The sequence below is a fragment of the Leopardus geoffroyi genome, chromosome C2, assembly GCF_018350155.1.
Source record: "Leopardus geoffroyi isolate Oge1 chromosome C2, O.geoffroyi_Oge1_pat1.0, whole genome shotgun sequence".
Lineage (NCBI taxonomy): Eukaryota > Metazoa > Chordata > Mammalia > Carnivora > Felidae > Leopardus > Leopardus geoffroyi.
The window spans coordinates 42,690,877-42,704,122 of record NC_059333.1 but is presented as its reverse complement, the minus strand read 5'-3'; the positions used below and the strand labels follow the sequence as shown (position 1 = coordinate 42,704,122).

The 13,246-nt window shown below is 33.8% G+C and overlaps 1 protein-coding gene across 4 annotated transcripts in view; it reads right to left on the bottom strand.

Moving 5' to 3' along the window:
• The window catches only part of ARL13B (ADP ribosylation factor like GTPase 13B), a 70,053-nt gene that overhangs the window by 3,980 nt on the left and 52,827 nt on the right, over positions 1-13,246 (bottom strand). For 2 of the 4 annotated variants that reach the window (XM_045501704.1, XM_045501706.1), the window contains 3 exons: positions 10,131-10,356; positions 7,256-7,372; positions 6,235-6,303 (listed from right to left, as the gene is read on the bottom strand). In XM_045501704.1, coding sequence (XP_045357660.1) covers positions 6,235-6,303; positions 7,256-7,372; positions 10,131-10,356 — 412 coding nt within the window. Of the gene's footprint in view, positions 1-3,426; positions 3,505-6,234; positions 6,304-7,255; positions 7,373-10,130; positions 10,357-13,246 lie in introns of all 4 variants that reach the window. The other 2 variants (XM_045501703.1, XM_045501705.1) reach the window with 2 other exon arrangements.

Genomic DNA, 13,246 nt, shown 5'->3' with positions numbered 1-13,246 from the left:
TCAGGAAGGAAATCACCAATTCCAGCTGGCTCTATCCATTCTGTGCATTCCTTTTCAGCAGAAAAAAAAAAACTGAGAAACTTTTGTGAAGTTCATAGTCCAGAGGCACAGGCTCACTAAAAGACTAAGATCTAATCATAGACATATAGAACACTTCTCCTTCCACCACACATCACCACCATATTACTAAATGCCAATTTGTAACAGTTCTTTTCACCTGGGACATCATGTCAGGCTATCAAAATAGTAATAGTAATAATAATAATAATAATAATAATAATAATAAAATAATAATACAAGGCATTCAAAAAGGCAAAACACCCAGAATTTGAAGAGCTAGATCAAACATCAGCAAAAGACATGGCAGGAATGTTGGAATTATCAGGCCAGGAATTTAAAACAACTATGATTAATAGACTAAGGGCTTTCATGGATAAGTAGCATGCGGGAACAGATGGCAATGTAAGCAGACAGATAGAAATCCTAAAAAAGAACCAACCCCCCCCCCCCACTCTTACAGAAATGAAGGATGCCTGTGATAGGCTTATTAGTAGACTGGATGCAACTGAGGCAAGAACCTCTGAGCTTGAGGATAAATCAATAAAATCCTCAAAAACTGAAAAGCAAAGAGAAAAAAGACTGGAAAAACAAAACAAGAGAACATCCAAGAACTGTGGGACAAGTACAAAAGGCATACCTTATTTATAATGGGAATATCAGAAGAAGAAAGAAAAAAGAACAGAAGCAATATTTGAAGCAACAATGACTAAGCCTTTTCCCAAATTAATGTCAGACATCAGAGCACAGATCCAGGAATCCAGAGAACACTGAGCAGGATATATGCCAAATGAACCACATATAAGCACATCATTTTCAAATTCCAGAAAATAAAAGAAAATTAAAAATCCTGAAAGAAGCCAGAAAAAAAAAAAAAACACCTTTCCAACAAAGGATCCAAGATAAGAATTACATCCAACTTTTCCTAAAACACCGTGCAAGCAAGAAGAAAGTAAAGTGAAATATTTAAAATATTTAGAGGAAAAAAAAAAACACACCCACCTAGAATTCTGTACCCTGCAAAACTGCCCTTAAAAAGTAAAGGAAAAATAAAGACTTTCTCAAACAAAAATTGAGAGAATTTATTGCGAGTAGACTTGCCTTGCAAGAAATGCAAAAATTAGTTCCTTAGAAAGAAGGAAAATAATATAGGTCAGAAACTCAGATCTACATAAAGAAAAAGCATTGAAGAAATAAGTAAAAGTAAAATGAAAACACATTTGTCTTATTCTTAAATGATCTATAAATGTTTGTTCAATGTATTTATGTATATAAACATATTTATCTTATGAATGTATGTATACATACATATATACACTTATGCATGCTTATATATATAAGTCAAATGAATAACATCAAGGCACAAAGAACAGGAGAAAGGAATTAAGATTACTTGATTACTGTAGGCACTTCAAGTACCCATTAAATCATATAGCATTATTTGAAAGTGGACTTGGATTGGTTGTAAATGTAAATGCAAACTCTAGAGAAACCAGTAAAAACGGTAAAAAAAAAAAACTAGTATACCTGATGTGCTAAGAAAGGAGAGAAAATGGAATCATATAAAATGCTCAATTAAAACCAAAATATGCAGGGACACCTGGGCAGCTCGGTCGGTTAAGCATCCTACTCTTGATTTTGGCTCAGATCATGATCTCATGGTTAATGAGACTGAGCCCTGTGTCAGGGCTATCAACACAGCGCCTGCTTGGGATTCTCCCTTCCTCTCTGCCTGTCCCCACTTGTGCACATGGACTCTCTCTCTCAAAATAAATAAACATTTCAAATAACTAAAGAAATGAGTAAAACCACAAAAGGCTGAAAAAGAGTAAAAGACAAAAATAGGTACAAAGAATGAGGGCAACACATAGAAAACAGTAATGGATATGGTAGATATTAATCCAACTATACCAATATCACTTTGAATGCTGGATGGTCCAAATTCAACAATTAAAAGGCAGAGAGTCAGAGAGGATCAAAAAGTACGATCCAACTATAGGCTATCTACAAGAAAACCACTTTAAATATAAAAATGTGTCAGCAGAAAATGGCTTTTCAAGCAACTACAAATTCAAAACAACTAGTAAGCTGCAAGGATACCCTAATAAATCTTAATGTAATAGTATAACATAATGAATTAAGACAGGTATGGATTTGAAAGCTGGACACACCTAAGTTCAAATCCTAATATTGTTACTTGGTAGCTATGTGACATTGGGGTATAGGTTCCCTGTGCAAAAAATGGGGATATCATTGCCCATCTTACAAGGCTTTTAGGAGAATGAAAATGAGATAATGGTACCTGAAGTGCTTAGCAACATGCCAGTAACACAGAGCATACCATTAATATTATTGCTATATCATTGTTATGATTTAAATTAAAACAATTATTTTTGATAAATTTCAAGTATGACTTTTCTTATTTCTTATTTTCAAAATTAATGAGAATTTTAATACGTTAACAGAACTCACAATTAAACCAGAGTGAATATAGTTTCTAATATGGTATATTTAAGTTTATTAAACAACCAAAACTCCAGAGGTTCCTGGGTGGCTCAGTCTGTTGAACATCCGACTTCGGCTCCGGTCATGATCTTACGATTCATGAATTCGAGCTCCATATTGGGCTCGCTGCTGTCAGCCTGTCAGTGCAGAGTTCACTTCAGCTCCTATGTCCCCCCTCTCTATCCCTCCCCCACTCATGCTCTCTCAAAAAATAAACATTAAAAAAAAAGTACCCTCCTACAAAGAAAAATCACATACACATGGCAAGAAATATCTTTTTCCCTCCCAAGAAATTATTTTATTTTTACAATTTATTTAGTATTATTTCTTTGCCAGGAAATAAAATCATTCATACAAAGTAGGTTTCTTATTGCCTTAAATGTAGGGAATATATGTTGATGTTAGTTGCCAACTGATAGGACCAACTTAATTGCTAACACACATTTTTATAAAGAGCTTCAAACTTTTTAAACATGAAATTGAAGAGTAGTAAAACTACATACAAAATTTTATCTTCATTCACATTTTAAGATATGAAATATTCTTTAGTGCATTTGGTGTTTTTAGCTAACAGAATCCTTGATATATTTCCCATAATGTAAGATACATGTTAATGAAGTATGGATTGAGAGTGTTTACATAGTAAATACACATTCTCTTTTTAAGTTTCTTTTCTCAATGCATGTCTTAACTATTATGCTGAGCAAGCATTATAGACATTAGAAAAGTAAAATGAAATTGCTATCAAGGTAAATGTCTATTATCAAAGAACAAGTAAGAATTTGCCTTAAAAATTCCCAATATAACTATAAAAAATTGTTTTCCAACCGAGTAAGTTTTAAGTGCTAAGCCAATAGTAGTTACCTTTTAATTACTACTCTAGTTCATCATGTATCTGTTGTTTACTTGCCATTAACCAAGTGCAAAGAAATGTGTACCAAGCTAGAGAAAAGAAGAGAATGCAATTTTAAAATTTGCAGCTATCAGCATCTCAGATAAACCTTAAAAAATTATTTTTATTACAATTTTTAATTATACCTGTTTTCTTCCCTGTTAATGAAAGCAGTTGATTGTACTTTTTTTTTTTTTTTTTTTTAACCCAGGTTATGTATACTTAGATTTAAAATTTATGGGAAAGGGGCACCTGGGTGGCTCAGTTGGTTGAGTGTCTGACTTCAGCTCAGGTCATGATCTCACAGTTCATGGATTAGAGCCAAAGCCCCGTGTCGGGCTCTGTGCTGACAGCTCAGAGCCTGGAGCCTGCTTCAGATTCTGAGTCTCCCTTTCTCTCTCTCTCTGCCCCTCCCCCGCTTATGCATGTGCGCTCACTCGCTCTCTCTGTCAAAAATAAATAAAGATTAAAAAAAAATTTCTAACTTATGGGAAAAAAAACAATGAAAACATTTTAAAACTTGTGAAGTTACAGTGTTTTCTTCTCTGCTCTGGAAAGCTACATTTATTGATACATACTGAAAATTAACTAAATTATTGGAATATGGTGGTCTTAAACTTAGCTGATTTATTACAATTCTTTCCCATGAGTTTTAATTTTAAAACAAACACAGGAAAGTGAGGATGAACAAAACAAAATAACCTTCTCAACCCATTTTTGACCTTTTTCCACTTGCCCTTAACCAGCTTCCCCCTGCATGCTACCATTACTTCTTTTCTCCTCATTCTATAAAATTTCTCTCAGAAACAAGAAACTATCATTCCTTCCCGCATTCATTCAGTAAATGATTACAAAGCATCTATTACAGCAAAGATTTCATACTGTGTGATAACTGGAAAAAAAAAAAATCCATCTGCAAACCCTCCACCCACCAGGGTCCCTTCTTTTCTCCTGAGTTCTTGAATCTTTCTGGTACTGATTGGCCAAAAGACATTTACAAATAAATAAGCCTACAGACACCTCCAAACCATATCTCCTTCCTCAGGTATTTTCAGTCTTAGAGACAGCACCAACCTTCCAGCCCCTTGAATAAAAAATCCTCTATTCCTCTCTCCCTCGGCCCATACATCCACTCATCAAATATTAATTACTATAATTAAGATATTTCCAGGGTGCCTGGTTGCTCAGTCAGTCAGGCATCAGAATTCGGCTTAGGTCATGATCTCACTGCTTGTGGATTTGAGCCCTGTGTTGGGCTCTGTGCTGACAGCTCACAGCTTGGAGCTTGCTTCAGATTCTGTCCCTGTCTCTCTGTTTCTCTCTCTCTCAAATAAATAATCATTAAAAAAAAAAAAAAAAGATTTTTTTTCTGCGTACATTTTTTACTCTTCATTCCAATTTCTATACCTCACTTCTCACTGTAACTGTTACAACAGCCTCCTAGATGGGATCTTGACCTCAAGTGTGGCCACCATCAAGTCTGTACTTTCCATTGTGACAAAAAATTATTTTCCTAAACAATACACCTAGTAACACTACTTCCCTGTTCAAAAATGTATAGTGTCTCTTGGAAAATTATAGCAAGTCCAGACATCTTAACATATGTGTAAGGGACTTCACAATCTGACCCAAAGCCATAATTCCAGTTTCAAAACTCTTTGAATAAAAGTATTTTATGCAGTTTGATATAATTTCACGTTACATGATAATGCTTTTCTAAACTTCTGATTTTTCTTTTCCGCTGGTAAATGGATCTCCATAGTAAACCAAGTTCTAGATTAGGTAAACAGAGCTATCAAAAAGGGAACTGGGTATTTTTTTTATTTTTATTTTTTAATGTTTCTTTATTTTTGAGACAGAGAGAGACAGAGCATGAGCAGGAGAGGGGCAGAGAGACAGGCAGGCTCCAGGCTCTGAGCCATCAGCACAGAGCCTGACGCGGGGCTTGAACTCGTCAACCGCGAGATCGTGACCTGAGCCGAAGTCAGATGCTCAACCAACTGAGCCACCCAGGTGCCCCGGGAACTGGTTATTCTTGATGGAGAACTTTAATGAGCTACGCTATATATAATTACACTTTCGCATTCCAGAAACATTTTATTGCAACAGCCTGACCTGATGGTCTGAAATCAGAACTTCTGCCTGTTGTACAAAGCAGTTCTCTATACCCAGCTTCCCTTTCTCTTTCCAAATGTGGATTTCTAATGCCATATATTGGCTGAACTACACCTTATGTTAATTTCATCCAAAGAAAACTGTTTTCTAGAGTCAATAAGTCTTTCGTAACTTTCTATTTAGCTGAACTTCATTTGGTTTACTGATTTAGTCTCTGATTTTACAAACTGTGTTGATTTTTACTTCATTCCAATATTCAGCGGCTGAGTCAACTTATTAGAAGCAGACAAAAAACAATTATGAAGCATTATCACTGAGTACACTGAGCATATACAGGACAATGCTGTTTTTAATACTAAGGATAATTGTAATTTCTCATATTTAACTTAAATTGCTTTAAAACTGTCCCCATTCCATAACAATTTACATAATTACGTAATGGATAAACATAAACTATGGTTATTTTTACCTCTGTATTCCAGAGTAAACAAATTATATAGAACCAAAAGTCACTAAAGAATAAAAAAATTAAATAAAATAAAAAGAGTAAAGTATAATGAAAAAGGATGGTTGTGGATTTGAAAGGCTTCCAAAAATAAAAGTTTGTCAAGGTAAAGAAAAGTGGATTTAATATGTATATTTTAAAACTGATCCTTTTGCATTACCATTATGACGTGTTTCACCAAGAGGCTCAAGTTTTGGAAGTCTAGTGACTTTGGGGGTTCCCCAGCCAACTAAAGAAAAAGAAAAACATTTTAAAACACTGTTAAACAATGTCCCTTTAGGCCTGTTGAGAGGTTCCCTCCCTTGACAGGAATGTATATATTTGATGCCAGGTCATATATGTATGTTGAATGACACAGTACTGAATAACCACAAAGGCATTTGAAATAGTTTTTATTGAAAAATGTAATTATAGGCTGGTAACATCTCTTTTAAGTTTTTACTTTAGTTAAAAATATAAGCATCTTCACCACCATCAAAAATTACCTTAGGCTACTATTCTAGCTTCTAGCCAAGGCTAAAAGAAATTTCTTCTAATAAGTGAAATACTAGAAATGAGTCTTGAAATAATTCTCAAAGGAAAATATTACCACCTAAAGCCTTCTAACAGGGCTAAAAGGACACCACAAATATATACATTCAGATATTTATTGAGCACGTATAGTATGTGAGGTACTATGCCTAGTGCTGAAAAATTACAATTATTGTGCAGTTAGTATGTCTTAGTGTTTTACATACAATATTCCTTTTAATTCTCATAACAACTTAGAAGGTCAGTATGTAAGTCGGAAATATATTGGAAAAAATCACACATCTTGGTTTTAAATGTTAACTTTCAGGATGAAAGATTCAACTATTTAAAAACTTACATTAGCCATCCATTCATTAAACTTAAATTCCTTTCAGAAATCTGGACAATGATACTTCAAATAGGACCTGAATTCATTCTAGAAAGTGCTGGTGTAAAGTGTCCTTATTAATTTTACTTTTTTTTTTTTACTTTTAGGAAACATTTTTTTCTGATTAAAAAAGCAATGATAAATTTTGAACAAAAGAGAGAAAAGAGCTTTTCATAAATTCACACAAAAATAAATATACTGAATAAAACTACAAAATTTCTTTATTTTTCTTTACCGTTTAAAGCAGTAAATCTAAATTCAGTACCAATATCAATTTACTCACCAGGAGGAGGAGGCGGGGGTGGTGTTGGACTCTTAGGAGCAGAGTCATCTGTATTAACAGGTTCTACACGGTGACTCCTTTTTATTCTTAGTTTCTTAGTTTTCTTTTTGCTGTTATCTATAAGAATATAAACATTGAACTATATGCCTTTGAGAAAATGTAAACTTCTACAATAAAAAAGAATGGAACTAGACTACTGATATTATCATTACCATAAAAACAGATCTCCAAACTTTGGAAATTGTTACCAGTAATGAAATGTGAATCTGCTTTCACTAAGCATAAAATTTTAAATGATTCCTCATTGAATTAATACTTAATGAATATGACACAAATGGAAAAAAGCCTGTATTTTAAGTTTTATGAGAGATTATTCAGCATACAAAAAAAGTTCACATTTCCAAAAGTAACTTGTATTTTTTCCAAATGTCATAGCAAGTAAATATAATTGTCTAATTCCAGGCATTCTCATGAAACTCAGAATGGCCCAGGGAAAGGGGAGAGATGTTGATTTGTCTCAATAGAATATATAGAATGATTCTAGGTATAAATAACCCAAAAGTAATCCTTTGAATGTGAAAAAATACCCTAATCAAACTTAAACACATTACCCATTAAAATAACCCCCAGACAAGGTATGCCCAATATAAATAAATATATGTAACCAAAATCACATTATTGGACATTGCAGAATCGGTGTTCTTTCTAAAAAATAACTATAGATTCTCACTTAAGCACATATAAACAATTTAAGGACATCTATGCCATTAACATGTAAATTTTAACAGTGTAAACTGTATGGCCATGTAGTTAAATAACCAAACATCAAAGTTATTAAAGTATTTTAAGTGACAATCCCAAACTGCTTAATTTGTATGTATGTAATACATTTTATAAATTGGGAATTATCTATTATGTGAGAAATAGCCAACATTATGAAATCTACAAAGCAATGAGAAATATAAACATTTTTAGAAACACATACTTTTTCTAAATAAAGTAGTGTCATTTGAGACATCTTACTCCACAGAGAAACAAAGACATCGTTTTACAATTAAATCGTAAGCTTTACAGATGAGAAAAAGGGAAGAGAAAGTCCAGAACCATATGGTATTTCAGATGGGCAGTGGCTCAGGGTCATGAAACAGCACAGGATAATGGGCAGATGATCTGTCCCAGCTACAGACAAGACATATGACCTTAACAAGCTCCTCAACCTCTCCAAGTCCCTGATTTCCTATTCAAAATAATGGGAATAATATGCCCTAAAATTATTTACATTAAATAATATAATCCTGCATTAAATAATCTAAGGTATCTGAAGCCAGGTTCTAAAGCACAAAAATGTTACTTATTACTATTATAGTTATATGTTTGACTATCTTAGATCTTCTTCCTTCTTACTTTCAAATAACCTGCCAAATATTTTTCTCTTTAACAATGTGTCACTGTTCAAAGTTCTTTCAACATATTGGGAGGCCACTTTAAATCTACTTTCTGTTTAACTCTGTTAACAGAGCTACAAGGGTATGAATATGGCTGCCCTAACTTCCCAACTTACAAAAGGTATAACTTTCAAATCTAATTTTTTAAATCTGAACCTCAGGGATTGAGATCTTATTTTTATAATGTTTCTGATACCATACAAAAATTCTTTTTTAAGATTTATTCCCTTATTTTTTAGAGGGAGGGAAAGAGAGAGAGAATCCCAAGCAGGCTCCACGCCGTCCGAACCATGAGATCATACCTGGGCTGAAATTACAGTCGGACACCTAACCCATTGAGCCACCGAGGCACCCCAAGTATGTACAAAAATTCTTATATACAATGGAACCATACTGCTAGCCAGAAATTGCAAGGATGTATGATTATTGGTTCATACGTCAGGCCCTGTGCTAGAAGAACTGTAGGGTTATTTTTGTTATAAGTACTAAAAGCCCTGTGGGAAAAATATGATGCTTATCCCCACCTTAGAGATGAGGAAACCAAGACTGAAGAACAATACACTGTAACATAACAAATATCTCGATTCTATCCCAAGATGTCTGATTCCAAACACAGGCTGTCTACGAAACCAAAGACATGAACTTCCCGTTAAATCACAAAACCACTTAGAGAAAACAAAGCAATTATGAACTGAAGATTTTGTATGATATTAAAATAATAGGAAAATGGCTACTGGCTTTAAATATGTTCATGGGGCATCTGGGTGGCTTAGTCAGTTAAATATCCGATTCTTGATTTCGGCTCAGGTCATGGTCTCACGGTTTTGCCTTCTAGCCCTGCATCGGACTCTGCGCTGACCGCACAGAGCCTGTTTGGAATTCTCTCTCTCTTCCTCTCTCTCTATCCCTCCCCCCTTCACCCACTCATGCTTTCTATCAAAGTAAATAAAATAAAAACTTTGTTCAACTGAGTAGGTCTGCATTCTATGGAAATAACAAGTCAATAAAAGAAGTGACACTGATTGCAGTATTATGAAGCTTAAAATAAAACCCAAATAAAACTCCCTAAAAGAGCCTTAAGGGTTAAATATATTTCAAGGATTCCTGGGACTATGTGCTATATTCCAAATTTATGAAACAAAATTGAAAACAGAATTTTCTGCTGAAATTCATTTCAATTGCAAAGAATCACATTTTAAGGTATCATGAATAAAAACATAAGTTAGCAAATTAAGGAGAAACTAAAAACCATGAGAAAACCATGATATATAATGCATTTGGAGACAAAAAATATTATAGTACATTTTTTGTGAAAATAATCATGACAAATGATAGATGTATCATTAAATTCTGTGTGTGTGTGTGTGTGTGTGTATACACATATATATATACATATTTTTTTTAATATATTTATCACCTAGATTTGTCACCTGATTCTGATGATCGCTGGTCTGTATCATCTTCATTCTCCAACTGCTGTGTTAATGCCTCTTTATAATTTTCAACTATTCCAAGCTCATTGTTTTTTTGGCTATTGTCACTGATCTGGCTCTGTGTCTCTATTTGCTCATTCTCCGTTTTATGTTTCGGGGGGCAGCCATCACTGTCTTTCTCCATACTGTGTCTCTTTTTGTCTTTTTCAAGTTTTCTTTCATTCTAACAAAAATGAAATATATCATTTTTAATATAAAAGTTGTGTATCTAAGACAGTTCTAAGGGAGAAATCAAATAATCCAAACGCATTCTGTAACTTCAGGGCACTGTGATATTTTTATTAAAAAACGCATTCGTTGAATATATCATTAAAGCATACTAATTGGTAAACATGCAGAAAACACATATAGTATAAAGAAAGAAAACAAATAATATCTGTAATTCCACAATCAAGAGATGATCTCTACTTGGTGCATGATCACTAAGAGGTGTTTTCTTCTCCTACCCCACATATGTACAGGTACACCACCCACAAACATACATATGATTGAATGTCTCTCTATATATGCATATTTATTTTATGCATTTGTTTTTTAAACAAAAAAGAATTTCAGTTTTTACTTAAGAATGTATATTTCTTTCCTTGTCAACAAATATATGAAGTGCTTAGACTAGTACCTGACCCATAATAAAGTGTTAGTTATATGTGTTAGCTATTACTACTTTCATCAATTACATTATCATTTTCAAGGTTATAATGTAATTTACCAACTCCTAATCAGTAGACAAATTATTTTCAATTTTTCATTATAACAAATACAGTTATGGAATTCATTTTTTAGAATACATTCCTAACAGTGGAACTATTGGATCAACAGGTACCTAAACACTTCCCTTCAGAAAAGCAACAGTGAATTTACACTCCAGGCAAAAGGTTAAGAGAGTGACATTTCCCCATATCTTTTTCAATCCCTGTATACCATTATCTATCTTTTAGATGTCCACCAAACTAATAAATACATATTTTTACCTTAGTGTTAGTTTCATTTTTTTTATTGCTAGTGAAAATGAACTATCAACTACACTTATTGTCATTTTTATTTTTACTTTTATCCATGGTAACCCAAAACCTTTTTTTTTTCCTCCTAGATTCTCACTATTTTCATAGGAATTGCTAAGGGTTTGTTTGCTTGTTTGTTTGTTTGTCTTATGTGTCTCAGATATTTTTCATTAGGGTTTGTTTAGAGTTTTTTGCTTTTAGCTTTGTAGAACAGATCTTTAAAAACAAATATAATAAGACCTATCTGTTTTTTACTTTATGATTTGTGGCTTAATTGTCCCGCTTTAAAAGTTTTCCTTCTCCAAGTATATGCAAATATTTATATTATGTGCTAGTACTTTTTTTTTTTAAAAACGTTTATTTATTTTTGAGACAGAGAGAGACAGAGCATGAGCGGGGGAGGGTCAGAGAGAGAGGGAGACACAGAATCAGAACCAGGCTCCAGGCTCTGAGCTGTCAGCACAGAGCCCGACGCGGGGCTTGAACTCACGAACCGCGAGATCATGACCTGAGCCGAAGTTGGACGTTTAACGGACTGAGCCACACACGTGCCCCTGAGCTAGTACTTTTAAGGCTACTTTACACATTTTACACATTTAAGTCTTCTGGAGTTCAATCTGATATTTGCTACTCATTAATTTTACTTTTTTCCAAATGACTGTTCAGTTATTCCATCTCCCTTTTCTCTCAAATATAAAATGTCACCTTTACCTTACCCTAAATGCTCATGTATAATTACGTTTGTTACTATTTGTACCATTGACAAGTCTCTTCTGGAACGAATACTTCACCATTTTTTTTTTTTTAATCTATAGTAAATTCAAAGGAATGCAAGGTGATTCTCTAAAATGCAAACATTTTAAAAGACATGTTTAATGGAAGGAAAAAAATACTTGCTCAGTAAAAAGAAGACTTCAGGTCATTTGTTTTCATTTACTTCATTTCTTTACTGATTATTTTCTTAAAATTAGCACAGTTTAAAAGCATAATAACTTTCCGCATGCCACTAATTAGTTCAGGGACTTTCAATATAAGGTATGCTACGCTGCACACCGTATTGTTCACATCTTTATATTGTGAAAAATACACTGGTGATAGAAGGACTAAGGCCTTCTAAGTAATTTACAACCGTGGTGCTATAAAATAATTGGTCATTATTTACAAGGTGAACTTTATTACAAATATAGAGTAAATTAATGTTTCAAAGTGCAAAGTCAAACTTGATTTCCTTGTCTACCAATATTTTTTAAAGAACATACAACAAAACTTGGAAAACATGGTATTTGATAGGATAGAGATAAATCAATAGGTCAAGTTATTAAGACAGCTTTAATGTACTTAGAAAAGCATATACTGAAGGTAAATGTGGCGGGGTTAATAAAAAGATTAAATACAATTAACCTTCTGGTATTGAAGCAACCCAAGACAAAATATCTCCTATTACCAATTATTCTGCAAAATAAAGCAATACCACAACTATCCAATCATCTTCTTACCTGTGGAGCTGCCTCCCTCCTCAGCAGCAGCCCCAAGGAAGAAAGAATCATCCACCTTTCCAGATGAGGACCTGTGTGGAAGGAGGCAGTGACAGGGGAAGAGGAATGGAGAACATACAGGTGGGACCAGTGAGCCAGCTGCCACATTAAGCTCTGAGTGAATGGAGAGCAGATTTAGAAAGCTCTGCCTCGAAGGAGGCATGGCTGCGGATGGTGACTGAAGCAGGGCCAGCGCAAACTCTGGACACCCAGTGGAGAAATGAAAACGAAGATAGAGACATACAGACACACATACACAGCTCCTTCTTCATGATTAAAATCTACAAGTTAATTTTGGTAAAATTTCTGACAATCAAAATTAAAATAAATGATACTCATATATAGGAGAACTTATAGTTTCCAACATTCTTAAGTATTCTGGGGAAGTCATTAAAAAATCATTTACATGCTCTAAAATGCATCACAGGCATCCAAATATTACTTTAAAGAGATAGTAACAGCAATACAGGGACAAAGTGTAAAAAAGAGTAAATACAGCACTATCCTATGAAATAAA